Source organism: Hippopotamus amphibius, chromosome 6, assembly GCF_030028045.1.
Source record: "Hippopotamus amphibius kiboko isolate mHipAmp2 chromosome 6, mHipAmp2.hap2, whole genome shotgun sequence".
Taxonomy (NCBI): domain Eukaryota; kingdom Metazoa; phylum Chordata; class Mammalia; order Artiodactyla; family Hippopotamidae; genus Hippopotamus; species Hippopotamus amphibius.
The window spans coordinates 138,512,171-138,537,173 of NC_080191.1; the positions used below are offsets into that span (position 1 = coordinate 138,512,171).

The 25,003-nt window shown below is 35.5% G+C and overlaps 1 protein-coding gene across 4 annotated transcripts in view; it reads right to left on the reverse strand.

Moving 5' to 3' along the window:
* The window catches only part of IFT80 (intraflagellar transport 80), a 111,949-nt gene that overhangs the window by 25,278 nt on the left and 61,668 nt on the right, over positions 1-25,003 (reverse strand). For all 4 annotated transcript variants that reach the window (XM_057737841.1, XM_057737843.1, XM_057737842.1 and 1 more), the window contains 4 exons: positions 20,473-20,652; positions 10,756-10,874; positions 6,507-6,581; positions 1,694-1,857 (listed from right to left, as the gene is read on the reverse strand). In XM_057737841.1, the coding sequence (XP_057593824.1) occupies positions 1,694-1,857; positions 6,507-6,581; positions 10,756-10,874; positions 20,473-20,652 (538 nt within the window). The remainder of the gene's footprint in view (positions 1-1,693; positions 1,858-6,506; positions 6,582-10,755; positions 10,875-20,472; positions 20,653-25,003) is intronic.

A 25,003-nucleotide genomic window follows, 5' to 3' on the forward strand; every position in this document is an offset into this window, starting at 1 on the left:
AACCTGTCTGCTATCTAAATACTATTTTATTTCATTTCATTCCCTTTCCTCTCTTTTAGCCAGAAAGGAAGTCCTTTAAAAACAAAACAATTACCAAATGTCCTCTCTCAGAGAAAGCCTAAGGTATAAAGAGAGAGAAAAGCTCTACTTAGGAGAATTATATTTCCTACCAGTATGAGAGGTGATGCTATCTGAAAGTACTGAAAATTAAGAAGTGGGACAGTTTTCTAGCTCCTGAATTAGGTCTTTGATGGCATGAAATAACAAAATTAACAGCCAGGTCAGACTTTTTTTTTTTTTTTTTTTTGTAATACGTCACAATAGTGAACAATGTTTAGCAATATGTATCAACAGAGAATAACAACTATTTAGTATCTTTCCACTAGGCTTTAGGGATACCTCACTCTCATTCTCACTTCACTGACTCCTCCTCCTCTTACCCATCTCTAAATATTGATGTGCTCAGTCACTGGTCCTCTTCTCTGTCTACATTCACTTTCTAGGTGATTTCATGTAGTGCGTGGCACCATCTACTCACCAACGACTCCCAGATGTAAATCTTATCCCCAACTCTCTCCTGAGCCCTTGACTTGCTTATCCTATTGTTTCCTCTCCAACCCCGCTTGGATGTCTAAGAAGCATTTAAACTTACCATGACCAAAACAGAACTCTCTGGGTTTGTGAACCTCGTCTAAACGTCCTCGTTCCCCATTTTTCATCTCATTCATCCAGGAAAAACCCTAGGAAAATATGCTACCACGGCCAAGTCTTTACATGATCTTGGCTCCTACTTATCTAACTCTTTGTCTTCTCCTATCACTCTCTGCTTGGCTCGTGCAGACCTAGTCCCACAGCCTCCCGGCACTTCCTTTTAGGCACCAACCATTCCCATTCCCACCCTTGCACTTGCTTGTCCTACAGTCATTCCCCCACCCCACCTCTAGAATTCTCCATTCCCTCATCCTGCATTAATTTTCTTCACAGCACGTATCATTAGCTGACTATAGTTTGATTATTTGTCTGTCTTATGCACTATTATACCCTCAACTTCTAGAAAAGTACTTGGCATATAGTAAGCACTCAATACTATCCGTTGGATACATGTTCTGATACAGCATTGCCTTAAAAAGATGGTTTCACTCTACTATGGAATTCCAAAACACCTGACATACTCATATTTATTTATAAACACTAATGTGGCCAAGATTTTTATATGAAAATTTAAAATTATTCATAACTTTCTTCTACTTCATTAGTTTAAAAATATGTAAACATAAAAGTATATACATATATAAGCAAAATAAATAGTACAGTGAAGCACAATATTTGCTATGTCACTAAATAAAGAAAAAGGAAATAGTTTAAAAGATCAATAAACTTAAAAATTAATATACATTTTTAGGACTCACACTCTTGAATTCAAACTCTATACCAATAGCTACTGAATATATAAAGATTTATTCCTTACCACTAAGCTTTGATTTGTGACAATATCTATTTGTTCCGTCAGTTGGGAATAATATGACACCTTTAGCTTAATTAATTCCTACTTAGGACAAATTAGGAAGCTCATAATTCTTTCATATAAAGTTAACATATGAATAGATGAGAAAATGAAAGTTAATTGATGAAAATTTTACAGTGTTAACAAATTTCATGAAAATGTAACAGAAAATTATAAAAATGCACTTACTTTTTTCATCAGCTTTATCTTTTATTGCTATGGTATCATTACTCAGAGAGACTGTCTGTGCATTTAGAATATCTGTTCTCATTCCAGGAAATTTTGGAGAGGAAAGGAAGCGCCCTTCATAAGAATATAAATAGATACCACCACCATCTACAAGAAGAAAATGTCTAAAAAATAAAGAATAAAAATATATTCTCAAATAGGAGTTTACTATAATTTCATTTTTATATTAGAAAATAGTTTATGCTTTGGAAAAATCTAAATCTTGCAATTAAAACAATAATAAAATATAGATATATAAAAGATGAAATATAAAAACAACCTGAAGTCAACATTGGTTGTTTTGGTTTGTTTTCTAGGTTTTTGTTTTTTGATGGAGGTAGGAGAAGAAAAGTGAAAATGCCCATAATCACTACCCTATAAACTAAAGTTTTGATTCCTTTCACATTATAGTTGTAATTCATTTCCTTTCCTAAAGAAGCATCTCTATACAATGGCAATAAAAAAAATCATGTAATTTACAATTCAGTGATTTTTTAAAATGCCATATGCTATTTGTTTCATGAAACAGTATTAATACATATTTCACAATTAAAGATTATGCTAAAGATCATTAAAATTAAATTACAGTACTAAATTAAATTAAATACTGGGTAAAGTCCTAAACACTGAAAATGACTCAAAAATTAACATCAGATCCAGCATTTATTAAAATAAGATGTTTTGACTTTAAAATAACATGGTAAACATCAGTAAATGTATTCATATCTAAAACCACATTTTTAATATCAGGGACTTGGGTTCATTTGCTGTGCTGACAGCACTATTCAAGGCACAGAAACAGTGTTTACTTATAAGGAAGTTAAAGCTTTAGTGTCTTGTTTAGAAGAGAAAAGGTCCTGTATAGTTTATTTTTTTATTAAGTCAAAATGTAAATATTTTATGGCTGCTATTTTTTCCTTTGAAAATTTATGAACATTGCAAAATGCAATTCAAACAATACAGAGAAAGCAAAAGATCTCTTGCAATCTTCCTACCTCCATAGAGAGAACTTATGGCAAAGTATGGATTTACCTTAACTTTACTTAATTTACTCATTCCTGATGGACATTTATTTTATTTCAAATTATTCACTGTTTTAAAGAATGTCTAAAGTATATACACATCCCTATATGTTTACATTACTTATTTCCTTAGTATAATACTTGTAAAAATGCAATAATTCGATCAAAGGGCATATACTTTTAAAAATTTAACATATATTGTTAAACTACTCTTTGAAAGGTTGTATTGACTTACACTCATACTACTGCTATAAATCTTATGTTCAAGACTTTAATATCCTTGATTCAGAACTATTTCTTTTCTTTTCTTTTTTTTTTTTTTTTGGCTGCGCTGAGCAGCTTGTGGGATCTTAGTTCCCCAACCAGGTATGGAACCAGGCCCTCCTAACCACTGGACCTCCAGGGAATTCCCCAGAACTATTTCTTGATTCAAGAATTGCTAATTGTTCTTTTTTGCTATGAAAACAAATAGGAAATAAGCATTAAAACCAACAAAAAGTTCATATATAATGAATACCAAATATGTACACTTGAATTAAATTAATACTTGAGTACATTCTCTACTTCTGCATCTCAGTTCCTACCCTGCCACTAGGTTCATCAGTACCATTTTTCTAGATTCCGTATATATTTGTTAGTATACGGTATTTGTTTTTCTCTTTCTGGCTTACTTCACTCTATATGACAGACTCTAGGTCTATCCACCTCCCTACGAATAGCTCAATTTCACCCCTTCTTATGGCTGAGTAATATTCTATTGTATATATGTGCCACATCTTCTTTATCCATTCATCTGTCGATGGGCATTTAGGTTGCTTCCATGTTCTGGCTACTGTAAATAATGCTGCAATGAACACTGTGGTATCTTTTTTTTTTTTTTTTAAGATTTATTATTTATTTATTTATTTATTATTGGCTGCATTGGGTTGGGTCTTCATTGCGATGTGCAGGCTTCTCACTGTGTGGCTTCTCCTGTTGTGGAGCATGGGCTCCAGGCGCACAGGATTCAGCAGTTGCAGCACTTGGGCTCAGTAGTTGTGGCCACAGGCTTAGTTGCTCTGCGGCATGTGGGATCTTCCCAGACCAGGGCTCGAACCCGTGTCCCTTGCATCAGCAGGCGGATTCCCAACCAGTGCGCCACCAGGGAAGTCCCTGTGGTATCTTTTTGAATTATGGTTTTCTCCGGGTATATGCCCAGGAGTGGGATTGCTGGGTCATATGGTAGTTCTATTTTTAGTTTTTTAAGGAACCTCCATACTGTTCTCCATAGTGGCTGTATCAATTTACATTCCCACCAACAGTGCAGGAGGGTGCCCTTTTCTTTGCACCCTCTCCAGCATTTATTGTTTCTAGATTTTTTGATGATGGCCATTCTGACTGGTGTGAGGTATACCTCATTGTGGTTTTGATTTGCATTTCTCTAATAATTAGTGATGTCGAGCATCTTTTCATGTGTCTGTTGGCCATCTGTATGTCTTCCTTGGGGAAATTATGTAGGTCTTCAGCCCATTTTTGGATTGGGTTGTTTGTGTTTTTGATATTGAGCTGCATGAGCTGCTTGTGTATTTGGGAGAGTAATCCTTTGTCAGTTGCTTCATTGACAAATATTTTCTCCCATTCTGAGGGTTGTCTTTTTGTCTTGTTTATGGTTTCCTTTGCTGTGCAAAAGCTTTTATGTTTCATTACGTCCCATTTGTTTATTTTTGTTTTTATTTCCATTATTCTAGGAGGTGGGTCAAAAAGGTTCTTGCTATGATTTATGTCATAGAGTGTTCTGCCTATATTTTCCTCTAAGAGTTTTATAGTGTCCAGTCTTACATTTAGGTCTTTAATCCATTTTGAGTTTATTTTTGTGTATGGTGTTAGGAAGTGTTCTAGTTTCATTCTTTTACATGCAGCTGTCCAGTTTTCCCAGCACCACTTATTGTAGAGACTGTCTTTTCTCCATTGTTTGTTCTTGCCTCTTTTGTCATATATTAGGTGACCATATGTGTGTGGGTTTATCTCTGGGCTTTCTATTCTATACCATTGATCTGACACAATACTGTAAAGCAGTTATGCTCCAATAAAGATTAAAAAAAACAAAAAAACAAAAAGAAACCAAAAAGAACACACAAAAAACAAAAATTAATGCTTGAGTATAGGTGTGTAGCTTATTTAATTGAACAGTTTGGCCCTTACTCATTAGTGTATGAAAACACTACTTGCTAATGTTGACAAGTGATATATCATATTAGTATATATTCTTTCTTTGTCTCAGTACTAAAAGCGTTTTCTCTTCTAAACAAGACACTAAAGCTTTAACTTCCTTATGAGTAAACACTGTTTCAAGGGGCAAACATTTACAGATGTACAAATAAGACCAGCAGTGGGCAGTAAATAAAATATTCTTTAATTACCTAATCATTTATGCCATTAACATATGCCTTTACTAAGAGCATATTCAATATACATTTATAAATAATATATAAAGAAATAAATTTATTCGGAACTGTTTCAAGAAAAAAGAATTTCAGAAGTACGATTTTTTAGATAGCTGACATCTAACCTTTTAAGTGGCAAAGATGTCTTTTTGTTTTAAAAATGTATGCTATAAATAAATAAATCACTGGTTCAACTTCATTAAACAGCTGGTAGAAAATTTGACACGGCTCTTTTCTTGATCACTCGAGGTCATCAATATGACGATCATGCTGTTCAGTAACTGTGTAACTGAGAGCTTTGATACTCATGGGAATCTGTTGGTGCATCAGAATAATTGTGCTATTCAGCTACACGATTCTGTGCTTTTAGTTTTCTCATGCTCCCTTGCCAGGCGGTCACTTTTCTTCCTGTCATTGTGCCAGCCTCTAACAGCTCACCAGTATTTCCCTTCTGGTTTGCTATTTATGAAAAACTGTGGGCTGGAAAAGCTGGTAATAACACTAGGGAGAGCTGCCTCGGTGGTGAGTAAAGGGACAAGGAATAATGTAAGTGGTTTTAGTGAAAAGATTTCATGGGCAGCTATCTTAGGTAGTTGCTGATTATATCTTCATACTTTATTCCTGGTTTTATTGAGTTGTAGCTTTCTAACTCTGACCCCTGGTTTGGGAAGGTGTCACTGTTCTTGACAGATTGATAATTTTCATGGAAAAGTGTGGGTTCCTGAGTAATAGCTATTCCTACTTTACTCCAGTTAATTGACCCAGAGTTTCTTAGTCCTGTATACACAAAGTTTTGGTAGAGAATATTGTTTTGCAAACTTCAGATCACAGCCTAGTACTGGCTCATAAAATTAATGAGTTTCAACCCATATTTAAAAACAAAAACAAAAACAGAACAGAATAGAACATATGGGAACCACGAAGTCAAAACTATGTTATAGTAATTTGCCTGTTTCACTCTCATTCTCTAGTCATTACTCTGATGTTTACTTGTAATAAGTTTATTCTCATAGTTTTTAAATAAATTAATACCTTTTAAATCTCTCAATTTTAATTTCTAGTATAGTAAATGTCAATGTATATAACCCACATATAGCCCTCAATACCTTTTTTAAAAACGTAAAGAAATTCTGGGACCAAAAAGTTTCAGAACCACTGATCCAAGAGCTTATTCTCTTACTTTTTTTCTTTTACAATAAATATTAGAAACAGATTGATTCCAAGTGACTAATGTACCATTCTGTAAATGGCATGCCTTAAAGAGTGCTTTATTGCAGTTTAAAATATTGTAACCCCAAATTCAATAGTGAAACATGATAAACAAATTACCTTTCTGCCTGCAGAATTAAACTAACAGTTCCTTCTTTGAGATCAAATATAAGTGGTGTATTCCAGTTCTTCGTACTAAAAGACAAATAAAATGGATATTTATTAACATTTGAAATACCAAATACTTTTTAATAAGTAGATGGGTACTCATTTAAAAAAAGTGTCTTTAATTTCACAGTCATTTAAAAAAAGTGTCTTTAATTTCACAGTAACTCTGTACATATTTCTATTACAGCACTTGGCGCACTGTTCTGAAATCATTCACGTACACGTCTGTATCCCTGACTAGAAAGCTGACTCTGTGTCCCCAGCACCTAGCACATAGTAAGCACTCAACAAATGTTTATTCTAGGAACCACAGTATGCAAATTGAGGAATCATAAGTTCAAGCTCTGTCATTTATTAGCTCTGTGATTTGGGTATGCCATCTACTGTTTCTCTTTTGAAAAATAGTAGCAGCATAGTATAGTGAAAAGAGGGTGGGTTTTGGCTAGACAAATCAGGATTAGAAATCTGCTTTCACCACCTGTTGGCCATATGATCTTAAAAAGCTTAACCTCCTAAAGAACAGTTTCCTTATTTTTAAAATGGAGACAATGATGACTTACCTAAAGTGTCTAGCTAACGGCCTATTGCATAGCACATACTGAACAAACAAGAACTACAATAACAATAACATGATTATTTTTCCTACAGGCCTCCCAATGCAGACGTTGAGTTGAATGAAAATTTCTGTGAAACATTCTGTAAACTGTAAAATACTATAAAAATGTAAGCTACGACTATGCTTACTGAATAAACAGATGAATGAATGAATAACTCTTATGATTTTTATGATGTAATATGATTCAAAGATAGGGATGGGTGGAGAGAACATTTACAAACTGAAAAACCCATCCCCAAATAATCAGTGTTTCATAGTTTAAAATGTTTTATTACTCCTATATATTCTGAATTTCTCTCAATTACTTTCACAGACCCAATTCTTTAAATCAGATTAAATCTCATATTGATCCAGGAGATGGGAGAAAGGGGAAGGGTGCGGTAAACTGGTGAAAATTAATCCTGGCTAATGCAGAGCCTGATACCCATTTTAATAAGTAAATGCATGCATAAAGCCAAACAGCGAATAAATCGCTACTAAAAATTAGTAAGTCTGGGGTTCACAGGTATGATAAAGCTATCTACTTTTGCACTTTAGAAAAAATATCACAGCATGCTCATTTATGCAGTCATTAGAATTAACCTTCAATCTATGTCAAGAAAGCTATGGAAATATAAACTCCCCCAAAACAATGTTGATCAAAACAAGAGAATTTTCTATACAACTATTCAAAAAATCAAATGAAGATTTAACATAGATATGTGATTTTCTTTGTCTAGAACTACTTTTCACACAAACAAATATATTGCTTGCATGTTTGTTTGTTTTTTAAGAACTTTTATTGAGACACAGTTAACATACAAAAAACTGCATATATTTAGAGTGTACAATTTGGTATCCCAATCTCCCAATTCATTCCCCCCCAACCCTCCCCACTTTTCCCACCTGGCGTCCATATGTTTGTTCTCTACATCTGTGTCTCTATTTCTGCCTTGCAAACCTGTTGATCTGTACCATTTTTCTATATTCCGCATATATGTGTTAATATACGATATTTGTTTTTCTCTTTCTGGCTTACTTCACTCTGTATGACAGACTCTAGGTCTATCCACCTCATTACATATAGCTCCCTTTCATTCCTTTTTATGGCTGAGTAATATTCCATTGTATATATGTGCCGTATCTTCTTTATCCATTCCTCTGTTGATGGACATTTAGGTTGCTTCCATGTCCTGCCTATTGTAAATAGTGCTGCAGTGAACATTGGAGTGCGTGTGTCTTTTTGAAGTGCATGTTTGTTTTTAAAATTATTTTTTTTATTACTGAAAAGGGGCAACAGTTAAAGAACTTGGATTCAAATCCCAGCTCTTCCTTTAGTAAAGAAGTTAAGTAATTTGACCTCTCCATCCTTAGTTTCTTCATTTTTTAAAATGGGAATAATAACAATAATAACATTCAACACAGAGTAAATCAGGTCATGAACATAAAAGATAGTATAATAGTGTAAATAATAGTTGTCATTATCCAAAACACTAGGTGTTTTTAGTTTAATTAAATATATTTTGGTATATGTTTTGTGTCTCAGCACTACTTCATTCCCACTACTGCTCCCTGGTACTTCACTGTAATAAATATTTTGTCCCTTAATAAATGTCTTGACAGCAAGAGAGGGGAGGCAATGTTAAATCAGAAAAGAAGAAAAGCAATTTAATATTTTGACACATATTAACTGGTATGAGAAAGGTAGAGTGACAAAAAAATTAAATAACAGCTTCTAAATTTTTGGTAAATATTTTAAAAAGCAACTTCTCTAATACAAGTAACACATAATGATACAAATCCTGCAAATTCAAACACTATGTCCTTCCATTAAAACTAACAGAATAAATCCCTCATTTAGGGCAGTTAATAGCCTTACCTTTCTTCAAACAAACCCTAAATTGAGGAGATCTTCTCTATTTTCCTCAACCCCATGAAAATTATTCAAAACCCATGTGCACTAGGTGACTGTGAGATTTCCTCATATTCTATTGGCCCTTCCCTATACTCTACGGTATAACTTGGTAGCTTTCTTGACTTTTCCCAAAGGCTCCTTCTCTCTCATTTAAGAAAAAAATTTTCATGTAAAATTGAGCTGTTTATTTCTGTATCCCCTTTCTCCTCTGTTTCTCCGATTTCATTACTCCAGGCTTGGCTGTTATTCTAAGTTACAGATTCTGATTGGTAGCAGATTTACACATAACTGAGGGACAGTTCTTAATATATACTTGTAGAAACTAATATTGTTAATTAAACTTTAGGATACCTTTGTATTGTGTATTACTGTGCTTTAGCTTACCAGGATCACAGCACACTTTATGTTTTTCAATTCATTTATTCATCTAAAATTATTTATTTATTTATTTACTACATGTTGAACACTTTGCTAGGTACTTGGTATAGGTGGTGAATAAGACACATACATTCTCTATCCTCAATTTTCTATTCAATGATTAAATTATAACCACATAATGTTATAAATATAAGCGCAAAAATGTAAAAAGAAAAAAAATCCTTATTCATAACTCTTAAAAGTCATAGTGGTTACCTGAGTTTTCTGGATAGTTGAGAAGTCAACTGGTGACATACTAGAGCCAGTTTGTACTGATTGTTCTATTTTCAGGAATTTTGCAAGCCAAATGTTAAATAAAGCTCTTATTTAAAATTAAAATATATAAACATAATTAAGCAAATTATATTCAAAACAAAGATGATATTCAAAACTTACCACTTTCAGATCATTTGATTACATTTTACTATTATTTATGCACTTGAGACTATTAACATCTATTGTATCCATATGGTGGCATTCTATATAATGGTTTGCCACTGTGCATATCTTCTTAATTCTGTGACATCATATTGGTAGCTTGAAATTGGTCATGATAGAAGCGTTTATATCATAGAAATCAGCAAACACTGCAAATCAGGTTGGTTGGTTGGTTTGTTTCTAGAAAGCCAGTTCAATATTTATCAGCACACACTGAGCAACACTTTTAAAAATACCAAGTAAGTTTTTTAAGTTTTAGGTGCAAGTTTCTTGGATGTACTGAGTCATTTCCTGCTTTCTAAGACAAAGTATACTGAATATATTTTCTTTCATCCTCTCTGGACAACTATGCATTATCAATATGAACATTCATGATTACCCTGGACTATGATATTAAGCCTAAACATCTTCTTGTGTGTTTACAGAAGGACACAATATCTTTGAGCCTGTTGTCAGGCATGTTAGCTGTCCCCTCTGCCAATGGTTAGGTGGTTCTTTTTCCCACCATTTATCAGATACTTCTAACCTTCTCTGGGCTTTGAAATCAAATTATACTAAAGTCCTTAGAGCTATGAGTAAAGTAAGAGTAAACACTATCTCAGAAAAGGTATTTTGTATTTTAAAAGTGATTATTAACCTCTGATGCACAAACTTTATTGATCTACTTTCCCTGCTCATAGCTCACTTTTTATCACTTCTTGGTTGGGAATAAATTCAAGATAGGTGAGGTTTTGAGAAAGTTAAGTTTCAGTCAAACCATATTGATATGAAAGCTTGAAAATAAATTCCTCCTCACAGACAAAGCTCTGGATTTTAAAGAAATGGTAGATGCTTACGAGAACACGTAACACTGAAGAGACGTTGAAACGACTAAGTGTGCATAACTCAAAGAGGCTTTAATGACTCTATCACGGAATTCCAGTAAATCCACTGCATCGTTAAGAACATTACGAACCTAAACAAGGAGAAATGAAATACCAACAAACAACATTAAAATACATCAAACTTTTAATAAGTTAGCATGATGTTGAAACACAAAAAATTCAATGTACTCTTGATTACCTAATCATAGAAAAAAGAAGAATTCATTAGGAAGCAAGCATAAGATGACATACTTGGGTATAAAAATCAACCAACAAAAGTACAGACACAGAAAACTTAGAAATAAGTAGAAAAAGATCTATAGAGATTTCTAACCTGAAAGTCAATCTGTATGATGTGGCAGTGAGGCAATAAGGTGAAAAATGCTGTAACAGCAAGATATATAGTCCAAGGTAAATGGCATATAGGAGCTAGAAACAGACTATATGATTTCTGCCCAAAACAGTAAGAATATCTCTTTTTAGGGTTAGGATTCTTTAAAATTTAAGTTCTAAAAAAAGATACATAATAACTTTAAAAATCAAAAGTGGAGTAGGGGGTGTTAGTAAAGAAACCAACTACGTAGTGAAGAAGCCAAGTTGCACACAGGGGTGGAAAGTATTTCCATACGTAAAAACACAGAGATAATATATAAGAAATTTAAGCACAAATTAACAAACGGAACCTTTGCCTAGGATAGTCAAAATTATTATAAAAGTTTGTTAACTGATAAAGTTTTTATTTTAAAAAAATTTTTAAAGTGTTTATGTATTACCAGCATGCGTAATACATTATATTGGGTTGACCAAAAAGTTCATTTGGGTTTTTCTGCAAGATGTTACAGAATAGTAACAATAGTAAGAGGTGAAAAATTAAGAAAAAGAGATTAATTGTACTTAGAAGTTACTATTTCTTTAAATTCCTCTCAAAATGTTATCATCTTTCTAAATTAACATGACACTTATAGTATTAATGAAGAATAAAAGGGTATGGGAGGAAAAATAGGAACATAAAGTCAAACTTCTTATAAGTACTTAATCAAAGTACTTACACCTATAAGGCATATTATAGTTTTATTACCTGTTCCTCAACTCCTATCCCCACCAAACTATAACTACAATACAAGAGATAGCAGAATTATATACACATATAATCCTTGACCCAGCAATCTTATTTCTAGAATTCTATACCAAAACAAACAAGCAAAACTATGAAATAACATACACACAGGATATTACTACATACAGTACTATTGGTAATAGCAAAAGACTGGAAACAGCCCAAATGTCTATCAATAGGGGATAGGTTGAATAAACTACATTCGCAAAACAGAATAATATACAGCTATGAAAAGGACTGAGTAAGATCTAAGGAGCAATCTCCACGATATATTGTAAAACAAAAAAATGCAAGATGCAAAACAGTGTGTATAGTATTATACCTTTCATTTTATAAAGGGAAAGATATGAATATACATGGATTTGTTTATACTAAAAAAATCAAAAAATGTAAAAGTATTCAGTAATATATTATTAGAAAAATACTGAGATTGTTATTTTAAACTATATTTTAGGATGTATTCTAGGATATATTAATGCCTTTAGGAACAAAAATTTTCTTGTAAAAGAAAAGAACTGCAAATAAAAAAACAAGAGTAAAATTCCATTATCTTGAATTTGAACTTGAAACCTCAGTATACATTCATGATATATTTTATCTGTCAAAACCAAATACATTTTATCTAGAAGTAATGATCAAACCAGTAGCAATGAGCACACCTAGAACCTAGATCATGGTCTCTAAATAACATTCCCCTCCAAAAGGAATGAGGCCTTCTTGGAAAAACAGCAGATTCCAAGTCTGGGACAGGAAATGTATAAGAGGCCTGGAACATCTTGTTAGAAATGCAAGCAAGCTATTGAAATCATCTCAAAAGAACACAGGAGTCAAATGGCCAAAGATGGAACCATTTGAGCATTAAAAAGAATGTATCAAAAATGTTAAAAATCTGCAAGTTTATAATGATAACATCATCAACAACAACAACAAAGAAACTCCTTGGGCATGCCAGGAAATCAACTCATTATTTGAAAACTGGGAAATAAAGGAAAATAATTCAGAATTTGTCTCACATCAGAGTAACAAATAGTTGATCAGGCAAAGTCTTTTAGAGAAGAATTTTAGCTAATTAATGCAGAAGGAAGGATAGAATTACAAGATGCAGCTCCTGATGAAACATGGTTCTAAACAAGTACCATCCAAGGCTGCTAAAAATATTAAAGTAAAAGCCTAATGGGAAACTATATGACATATGAATCAGACTTATAACACCTGAACACACTGATAAATCTCATCATTATTAAAAGAGAGATAAGCAGACGTGTCTTGATGCAACAGGAAGTGCGGAGCATCACCACACAAGGCTCTAAATCTAAGAACCAGTCTACAGGAAATACAGGGGCTAGATGAACATGTTAAATGTAATCATACCACAGGAATGCAAACAGAAAAATGTGGGAAATGCAACTGAACAAATGACCTGGTTTCTTAAACAAATAAATAAATAAGGAGGAGGAATTGTTCCAGATATTAAAAGACTGAAGAGACAAATTAACTAAATGCAATATGGGACTTTGTTTCCTGATACAAACCAACCAACCATAAAAATATGTATTTAGAAAATAATTGGAGAAATGGGACCTGTTACTGTAGACAGACTTAGGAGACAACTGGAGAAATGGGAAATATCACTACGATTATATTAAAATAAAAATAGTTCCTATCTTCTGGACTTTTTTCTTTTAAGTCTTAATAAAAGTCTTAATAAAAAAGAGTGTTGCCAGGACTAGTGGTAAAGAAAAAGACACTGATATGTTTGCGTCACTCTGCAAAAGGGGACTAGTCCAATGGCAGGTGCTTCCAAGGAGCTGAAGTCCTTTAGGGCAGAAGTTACATAGTGTGGTCTAGATTCAGCAATGAAGGGTGAGGAGATGCCTACCCGACCCCCAGACCCAGCAATACTTAGCATAAAGAAGAAAAACACCTCTACCTGAGAAGGCTGGAAGAGAAACACTGGTCTCAGAAGTTTTTACAGAACAAAAATGTGAAGTGTACTTTCAACGAAAAGGCTGAGCTCTGTCTGCAAGGTCACAGGTACACGCTGCAGGTTGCGCACTGCACAACTCCAGGTCTACGTGATGGACTTGCTAGAACTGAGCAGGCCATGACTGTAGGTGGTGACCCTGTGAGTCTCTCTTTAAATCCTAGGTTGTTCTAGGTTTTCTTTCAGGAAGGGGAAAAGAGAACTGCCCTACAGAACCCCATGCTCTGATTTCAGACAGAGGCCAGATCCGGCCACTTGTCTCACTCTGAGTCCCTTCAGGTCCATGAGCCTGCAGGAGCCCGTCTCTGCATTGCCTTTGCCTCCCTGCTTCTGGACCAGGAGTCAAGCAGGCTGGAGGCTTCACTCCACTCTGCATTTTTGTTCCATTTCTGGCCCACAGAGATGTTAATCCTGTTTTTGAGTCCAGATAAGTCTCACTAAAAAATATATTTCATAAATTATTGATTTCTTTGGAGCCAAATGTATGTCTCGTCCTTCTAAGTATGAACTTCTGACACCATTTTCACCAGAAGTCTGAGTGCCCAGAGAGTTTTTTAAAAGTCCAAAATTCCATCCTCTCCTAGAAACATTTTAAAGCTAATGGAACAAAATGAAAGTTTCTAAAGGAAGTTATATGGCGGCTTCTTTATAGCAACATGATACCCAGTGAAATAAACTGGCTATTCACACAGGCTTAGGAAAGTTCAATATTTAAAAATTCCTATCGTATAAGCCTCTGTCATTATTCAAATTATAGACAGACTTCTTAAAATTCATATTGGCCTAAAGCTTCACATGGGATAATTCTCTTTTTTGTGAATCTGGAACACTCGAACAGGAATAAAACATCCTGGCCATAATAACATACCAAAGACACACTGGTAATCGCTGTTATAATTTCGAAGCTATGGTGAATCCCACACCAGAAGTGCCCTGTGCTGAATTTTAAAACTTACCCATTTACTTTGTTCAATTCAGGGCAGCTTCAGGATTAGCCTGTCCGTACTTGTATCACCTAATTCTTCTACCTGACCACAATATTTAGGCTCCTCAGACTGACAGAAGTCCAAAAATTCTGTTTCCACATTTCCAAACACTCATTTAATCCTAAACATAGGTATCGCCATAGCAATAGTTACCATTTATTTTTGTTTTATATACATTATCTCATGTAATCATGAAAATCACTCTCTCAGTAACTCTTGACTTTATCTTTAAGAGCCGAAGCTGTACCCCATGCTAAAGTGAGAGAGGCAGGAAAGAGAAAATGGTAAACGTGAGACCTGAGGAACGCCTCATCTCCTCCACCTGCACCTTCTCCATTCTAGGCACTTCCTCCCTGCAAAGCCATCACCCATGCCTTTTGGAAAGAATCATCCACTGGGATTGAGCCTGGAGACAAGGGACAGATTAAGAAAGCTTCTCCGAGAGAGTAGCACAGACATACATATACTACCAACTGTAAAATAGATAGTCAGTGGGAAGTTGTTGTATAACAAAGGGATGGAAGATGCCTTAGAGGACTGGGGCGGGGAGGCTGGGGGGGACTCGAGGGTGGGGGGAGTCAAGGAAGGGAGGGAATACGGGGATATGTGTATAAAAACAGATGATTGAACTTGGTGTACCCCCCAAAAATAATAAATAAATAAATAAAATTTAAAAAAAAAAAAAAAAAAGGAAAGCTTCTCACTGTAGGTTACTGTGTCACATAAAAGCTGAGGTCCAGGGAGACAGGTAGGGCAATGAAGCCTACTGCCAGGTAGCAACTGCCAGGCCAAGGTCTAGATTTAACAATTAGGACTCAACATGACCTCCGGTTTCTGAGTTAATGAAACATAAATCAACCAACTCCACCAAGCTTCGAAGGACACTGTAAGACCCTAAACCAGGCAAACGAAAAGTTGTGATTTTTACCCCTATCGCAATCTGTGCCTCCAGCTCACAACAACATGAAGTGGGCTGCTAAAACGTACAGAGTCCAGAAAGAGAATCCTTCCAAGTGGGACATCTTCCCAGAAAGGCAAACTAGAGGTGCCAAATTAACCAAGCAACTAACTTCATTGCTAAGAAAAAGAGTTCTCAGCATATTCCTGGCCAGCTGGGGTTTTGCGACGAACCTGGTAATTACGGTGTGGTGTTTTCCCTTCTCCCATTTTCCACATTGTTTTCATCGCAGCCTCCCTGTTTTCCCTTCATCATTATAAACTGGGAATGTGGGGAGGAGGAGGAGAATACTTAGAATTCGCATTTATTTATCATTTTCCAGACCAGAGATCTGGAGCTGGAATGACTGAGTGGGCCTAGGCTATCATCTTTCAGAGAGGGGATGGGTTTGCTTTCAACCGCCTATGGAATAGCTGCGTTAGTTAAGTTGTAGTGCATTTCTGAACTATACGTATACGTGAGTAAGGGTAAGTATGTGTGGTCGTATACGTGAGTAAGGGTAAGTATGTGTGGTGAGTAGATGGTAAAGGGTTTTGTGATTTCCAGCTCCTAGTATTCACATCTTTATGGAAGTCTCTCCACTCGTGTGTGGATTGGACCTTGTAGATTGCGTCCAGTGAACAGAAAAAGGCTAAAGCGATGAGATGACACTTCTGAGTTCGGGTTATAAGAAACTGTGACTTGTGTCTTGCTCACACCCTCTGTGCCCTTCGCAGCTGCTCTGAAAAAGCTGCCAGGCTGTAAGCTGCCCTATGGAGAGGCTACATGCAAGGAACTGGGGGCGGCCTCCAGTCAACTGCCAACAAGAAACGGAGGCCTCAATTCAACAGACCTTGATACACAGAATCCTGCCGACAACCCTATCAGTGAGCTTGGAAGCCAATCCTCCCCAGCTGAGCCTTCAGGTGCTACTAAAGCCCTGGCCAACACCTTCACTGCAGACTTGTGAGAAACTCTGTGCTAGAAACCCCAGCTAAGCCATGCCTGGATTCTTGACCCACAGAAACTGAGAGAGAATAAATGTTGCAGTTTTAAGCCGCTAAATTTTCGGGTGATTTATCGTGCAGCCAACCATAACTAATACACTTATGGTTGCTAAACAGCCAAAGGATAGACTATAGTGGATATCTATTGGTCTGCCCAGGATCAAATGCTATCTTGTCTGGTAAGTATGCCTTGGTTTTCCTTTGGGGGACTATCCCCCCATTATTCTAAGTGACTAAGTGGTTTAGATGGGGTTGACTCATCATTGCCTCCATCTCCCAACTAAATATCCTTGGCCCAGACTTGGCACATGGGATCCAATGCCGAGACTTCTGCTGGAATTACTAAGGGACTGGAGGGGAACGTACGCTTTCTGTTGGACATGAAGTTGGTAGAATGTAAACCTGAGCTATCAAGGCCACAAAAGAGAGACAACCTTTGTGAAAATGAAGACAATACAGGAAAAAGGGCCGTTGAGGAAGAGAAATGATGGAAATCCTGTTGACCTTATTTAAGCCTCTGGATCCAGTACAGCCTTGTCAGTCTATCTCTTGACTTCACATGGACCAATAAATTTCTTTTATTTCTTTATTCTTTACCTTCATTCAATCAATTTGAGATGAATTTATGAAAAAAACAAAAGCTTTTAAACATATTAATCTGTCTTAGTCACAACTGTACTTCCCATTGCCTAGCTCAATGCCTTGCAAGTAGAGCACTGAATGAGTAAATGAAATTGTTCTAAGAAAAAACTATGAATAGACCCAACTTAGCAAAAATGCAATACAAGTGTCTTATAATCACTGAGGCAGACTCTTTACAAAAATAAAAATAGTGTTCTAGTTCTAAAATTTTGAAAGATTATTTGCAAACATTAAGTATAAAGACAATCTGGATTAGATAAACTATTTAAAAACCTCCACTGTTCATCTTATCTCACTTTAAAATCCTCTAACTCTATGACTGATTCCTTTTTATTATGAAAAAAACTTCTCTTTTTAAATATATTTTCATCTTGGGGCATTTCTGAAATTAAGGCAATACTATATTAGCTAGCCCGCACATACTATATGAGTAAAACTGTCCCCAAATTATTTGATTAGAACTCACAATGCATTCTTTGTCATAGACACAAAACTATAAGTAACGGTTTAGTTTCCAGGTTGACTAACAAAAATATATATTTACACCATCACCTAGATGCAACCACTAATTTACAAGAAATGCAGAAGACAGAGACATATGTCAAACCACACCATGCAGATACAATCAGCAAAGTCCAGACTGTGGGGCTGGACAAATAATTTGGTTTCTTCAACAAATAAACGGCAGCAGGTAAAACAGAGATGGAAGGGGAATCTACAGGCTAAAAGAGACTTAAAAGATATATCAAACAACTGCAACATGTAAACCATTTTGGATCCTGATTCAAGCAAACAAACTTTTAAAAATGTGACACTGAGGAAACAATTGAAAATTTGAACACTTCTTGGATATTTGATAATATTAAGGAATTATCATTTTTAAGGTATGATAATGGTATTGTGGGTATGTTAAAAAAAGTCCTTATCTTTTAGCTGTATATATTGAAAATTTTACAGCTGAAATGATACCTGAATTTGCTTCAAAATAATTGGGGGAGGGGAAAGTAGATATGGACATGGATAGGGCAGGCTTGATCATGGGTTGATGGTTGTTGGGGCTGGGTGATAAGTACACAGAGATTCATTATGCTATTCTGTCTATTTTTATGTGTTTTAAATTATCCATAATAAGTTTAAAATTTTTTGAATAAGAAAGTAGAGGGATTCCCTGGCGGGCCAGTACTTAAGACTCTGCACTTCCACTGCAGGGAAGTTCGATCCCTGATTGGGGAACTAAGATCCTGCATGCTGCAAGACACAGCTAAAAAAAAAGAAAAAAAAAAGTAGAGCAAAGAAAATGTATAAGGTATCTAATTATTATCAATCTGGTGACCATATTATCCAAATTTTACAATCTGAATACTTAGCCTAAAGAATACCTCCAAGAAATCACAAGACATATGCTTTCAAAGATTTTTTTTTGATGTGGACCATTTTTAAAGTCTTTATTAAACTTGTTACAATATTGCTTCTGTTTTATGTTTTGGTTTTTTGGCCATGAGGGATGTGGGATCTTAGCTCCTAGACCAGGGATCGAACTCGGATCAAACCCACACCACCTGCATTGGAAGGCAAAATCTTAACCATTGGACCACCAAGGAAGCCCTCAAATTTTTATAGTAATTATAATCATCTAAATTCTTTACACTGAAGATAGAGGCAACTGACATGGACAGTAGAAAGAAAGGAAGAAGGTAGCGTTCCCTTTTCTTTGGCAGAGGGTTTGCCATCAACACATTGTCTTTGGCTATTCCTACCTTTCATCAACTAACTTTTTAAATATTTGTTGAGCACTTATTCAATGCAAGGCACTGGGCTAGGCGCTACAGGGAGGAAAAGACGAGTGAAATAGAGTACTGTGCCCTTAGGAAGCTTACAATTGATTAAATAACCCCTCCCACTGATGTTCTCTGATCTGTAAAACATTTCCCCCATCTCCAGTCACCACATGTCAACCTCCCTGTCTTAACTGATAAAGACTTTCACTCCAAAAGTACCTGTTTTTCTTCCTCACTCTCAATAAAAACTTCCCACCACTTTCCAATTTTAGCTTGTCTTAGGCAATTCTTAAAAGGGGAAAAAAAATTTATCAGGTTAAATAAACTTATACAATTATAAATAAATAAAATAATGTAACCCTGACAGTGACCATCAAGTTAGGTCTGCCTTGAGGTCAGCTCCAGGAGTTGCATCTAACTTGTTATAGCTTCCTGCCTTCTTCCTCAACTGAGCTCACACATTCCCTCACTATCTCAAGCTTCACTATCCCTGTCATCAAACCCAAATTTGTGTGCCCAAAGCACAGTGAGGCCAAACAAACCAAAACATGGGAGTCTGGAGCAGAGGAAGGTTTACTGCAGGCGCTAAACAAGGAGAAAGGGCAGCTCATGCTCAAAAGGCCCCAACTCCACAACAGTTTGGGGTGGAAGAGTTTTTAAAGGCAAGATTTGGGGTGAGATCGGCAGGGTATGTGATTTTCTTCTGATTTGTTGGTGGTGAGGTAAAAGGGTGATGTTTCTAGAATTTCAATCTTCTGGTTCCAACCAGTCTTCCTCCACCTGGGTTGGGGTCTTAATTTCTATAGAACAACTCGAGAATATGGGCTTTTGTACCAGGGAGGGCCCCACAGGGTCCTGCTCCGTTTCCATCCATGCCCTCTTTTCTTTGATACTCCTCAATCTTGAGGGGAACAGGTGAGAGACAAGGAAGGGAATAATGCTTTGGACAGAGAGGTGAACCATAAACTTGGCAGAGAAACTCGGGTTTAGGGGGACTCAATTTCATCCCTGCCTCAACCCCATAATTTCAGTACCTGTGGGCACTCATATTCTATGTCAGTGAAATGTTCTTATTTTATGTCGTGAAAAAGTCACTAATGGTACAGTTAAAATATTTCTAATATGACTGAATTTTTATAAACCTGAGTTAAATATAATTAGTGAAGATAATTCCATATTCTGTACTGTAAACTAATGTGAAAAGAAGCAGATTTAATCAACCATGAAACATAATCGTACCTGCATGGTTCTTCTTTTAGTTAATGTTACTTGAAAATTTTTCCACTCCCAACGCTGCTCCACCACATGTGCAAAAACAACATGTCCATTTCCACAGGCTCCAGCGATCTGGGTGCCATCAATCGACCATGCGATATTAAATATGCTGCCAGTGTTAGGCTTTTCTAAAGCATATGACCACTGGAGAAGAAAGAACAAGAATAGAATCAATTTATTTAAAAAAATTTTAAAGACGTTTTAAGTTGAGTATAGGTTAGCATACTAGGGTGATTTTTTAAAAAAAAGAATGTGTCTTTATTCTAGAATTATTTAGAAATATTTTTCTTAATAAAATGATAGTGTACTGAATGGAAGATACAGATGTGATTTTTAAAGTACACAGTAAAAAAAAAATAAAGTACACAGTAGAATACATAATATGATAAAAGAGTATGAAATCGCTCAAGAACTGCAAAACACCCACACCGTTTTGATTTACACCATTTGATTTACTTTTAAGCAGTTAATACTGAAAGGGTAAATACAAAGGTTCCGTAGGAAAAAAACAAAGACATCACACTGCTAATTAATAAGGATCTCTATAGTCCACACATGTAAAAATTTATTGCCGTATTTCAATAGTCACTAAAAATTGAAACTAAACACACAGTGTAACTAAAACACCTCTGATACATATCTTAAACCATGTAAGGACAGGTAAATAGATTTTTTTCTTTTTCCTTTTTTCTCACAGTGCACTAAGTATGATCTCTTAGAATCTATCTGTTTGAGAAAGCGATCTAGCAACATCAATAAGCATCAACTGGACAAAGGAGAATCTTGTGTGTGTGTGCGTGTGTCTGTGTGTGGGTGTGTGAGAGAAAGAGAGAGAGAATAAGACAATAAGAAGAAAAACTTTTTCAAAGATGGTATTATATGCATTTTCTTTCATTCTTCAGATGAAATACATATTTACTAGAAGGATGATTTTTTTATTTGACAAAATTTATATTCTCTTTCCATTCTTTTAACCTTACAGAACAGACTATAGTCAAATTGTCTTGATTTTTAAAAAAATTTTTATTTTACTATTTGGCTGCATCAGGTCTTAGCGGCGGCACGCGGGATCTTCATTTGCAGCACATGGGATCTTTTGTTGTGGCACACGGGCTCTTCGTTGTGTCACACGAACTTCTCTAGTTGTAGTGCGCCAGCTCTAGAGCACGCGGGCTCAGTAGTTGTGGAGCCCGGGGTTACTTGCTCCGCAGCATGTGGGATCATAGGTCCCCGACCAGGGATAAAACCAGTGTCCCCTGCATTGGAAGGCAGATTCTTAGCCATTGGACCATCAGGGAAATCCCAAGTCTTGATGTTTTTTGTTGTTGAATTTTTTGTTGTTGCCCTTGGGTGGGTATTTATTTTTGTGCTACACTGGTTTCTTGTTTGTTTGTTTGTCTAAACATTCATTAACAGCTATGGGCTCACTGGCAAAAATTTAGAGAAAATAGAAAAAATATAGAAAAAATTCACTAATCCACACTACTATAAAATAAGATTTTAAATTCTCAATAAAAGTTCACATATACAATAAAAAGGCTGTATGACCCTTACTACCCACTGACACTTTTTTTCAACTCCTTCCTATCCCCTTCGAATCTCTAACTATTGCTTAAGTAAAAGGCCTTATAATAACGTTATTATGGAGAAGGTAATGAACAAACTATAAGCTTTACTTCATCAGCAGCATAAATATAAATGCATAATATAAAATTCATATTTTAAAATCATTTACTTTGAAGTATGATTTTAAAATACGCAAAGAACCAAATCACCCAGAAAAATCTTACTAAAATTAAACACCCAAATATTTATCTAAGAACTCATGATGCATGATCCTAATGAAGAGAAGAAAATGGAAAGAAATTTTAGATATTATCATCACCCTATATTCCTCTAACTTCCTTCAGAGTCCACATGAATATACCCGTGATATTAAATTCTTACTTTCTAAAAAATTAAGTGACTTCTTCCTCTTTGTGATTACTCCAGTAATAAAATAAAAAAACAAAAAAAACAAAACAAGCACAAGTGAATCATCAGCGGAGTCTTGAAGAGTTATTAAATTTGAGGGGACAGGGTTATATTTTGTCCAATCAGTAAATTTAATAATTTTTATTGGTAAATCAAAAGGATTTATCATTTGTCCTTTTTTTTTTAATTGAGATATAGTTGACTTACAACATAGAGATTCAAAATTTTTATAGATTATACTCCATTATAAAATACTGGCTACATTCCCTGCGCTTATCATTTGTGCTTTTAAAGAGACTTTTAATGCTCTAAGTCTGTTTTCTTCTCCAAATAAGCCATGGAACAGTGGATTCACATTTGCATTTATAACTGCTAGAAAGAAATGAGGCAGCCTCCTTGGATGTAATTTAGTGGTTCTAGCAGCAAGAACCCTGAAGATCAATTTTTAACAATCCCTCTGACTTATGCTAATCTCTTTCTTTGACCAAACTATCACTGCATTTGAAGTAGTGTTACTCAAAATGTGCTCAGGCCAGCACCATCTATATCACCTGTGATCTTGTTAGAAATGCAAATTAATAGGCCCCACACCATCCTATTGAATCTGACCCTCTAGGGGATTAGAGCCAGGAAACTGTTTTGTTGTTATTAGTCTGTTTTTCTTTTTTAATTTTTTTTTATTGAAGTATAGTTGATTTACAATCTTGTGTTAATTTCTGCTATACAGCAAAGTGATTCAGTTATACATATATATATTCTATTTAAAATATTCTTTTCCATTATGGTTCATCATAGGATTTTTTTAAAATAAATTTATTTATTTATTTATTTTTGGCTGCATTGTGTCTTCGTTGCTGCACACGAGCTTTCTCTAGTTGCGGTGAGCAGTGGCTACTCTTTGTTGCTGTGCTCAGGCTTCTCATTGCAGTGGCTTCTCTTGTTGCGAAGCATGGGCTCTAGGTGTGTAGGTTTCAGTAGTTGTGGCACGTGGGCTCAACAATTGTGGGTCTTGGGCTCTAGAGCACAGACTCAGTAGTTGTGGCACATGGGCTTTGTTGCTCCATGGCATGTGGGATCTTCCTGGAGCAGAGATCAAACCCGTGTTCCCTGCATTGGCAGGCGGATTCTTAACCACTGCGCCACCAGGGAAGCCCTATCATAGGATATTGAATATAGTTCTCTGTGCTATACAATAGGACCATGTAGTTTATCCATTCTATATATAATAGCTTACATCTGCTAACCCCAACCTCCCACTCCATCTGTCCCCCAACCCACCCCAAGCCTTGGCAACCACGAGTCTGTTCTCTATGTCCACGAATCTGTTTCTGCTTCACAGAGAGGTTCATTTGTGTCACACAGCATTTTAGATTCCACATATAAGTGATTTCATATGGTAATCATCTTTCTGACTTACTTCAGTTAGTACAATAATCTCTAGTTGCATCCATGTTGCTGCAAATGGCATTATTTTGTTCTTTTTTGTGGGTGAGTAGTATTCCATTGTATATATGTACTACATCTTAATCCATTCATCTGTCGATGGACATTTAGGTTGTTCAGGAAACTTTTAACGAGCTCTTCAGGAGATTCTTAAGCATTGTAAAGTTAGGACACTGGTTCTCAACTCCGCATATTAGAGTCATCTGGGACGACTTTAAAAAAAAACATAAAAAACCAAAACACCAGGAATACAACCAACTAAATCCAGAATTTCTTGGGGTGGGGTCTGGATGTGTTCTTAAAAGTTCTCCAGGTGATTTTAATGTAGAGTCACTGTTCTAAGAGAAAAGCAAAATCTGTGATTTTCTTTAAGACTATCATTAGCCACTGGCTCACTGTTAGTACCATGACAATTAATCTGCAAACACTTGAGAAAATTACATGACCTTTGTTTTATCCTCTAATCCAGCTTCTCTTTGTTATGTATAAAGTTTTCTTACATTCATCAAGCTAATTTTTTTCTTTGAAGCCTTCCATTAGAATTTCAAACATAAGGTATAATAGGAAGAATAACATAAAGCAATGGTTCTCAAACTTTAATGCATATTAGAATTACCTAGAGGGATTGTTAAAATAAATTGCTGGGCTCCAGTCTCTCTGATTTAATAGATCTAGGATGGGGCCAAAGTATTTGCATTCTAACCAGTTCCCAAGTGGTGCTCAGGCTCCTGGTCTAGCAACCACACTTTTAGAAAGTCTGGTGTGATGAACCCCCATTACCCAGCCTCCAACAATTATCAACTAACTGGTAATTCTCATCTCATGTGTTCTACCACCATGGACCTGATCATTTTGAGCAATCCCTGACATCATCTCATTTCATCATGAAATATGTCGGTATATATCACTAAAAACACAAAGATTTTTTAACCCAACCTCAATACCATTATTAACAACAATTAACAGTAACTCCTTAATATTATCAAAGTATCTAGTCACTGTTCAAATTTTTCCAATTGTCCTTTTTTGTCTTCAGTTTGTTGGAATTAAGATGCAAATAAGGTACAATCATTTTGAT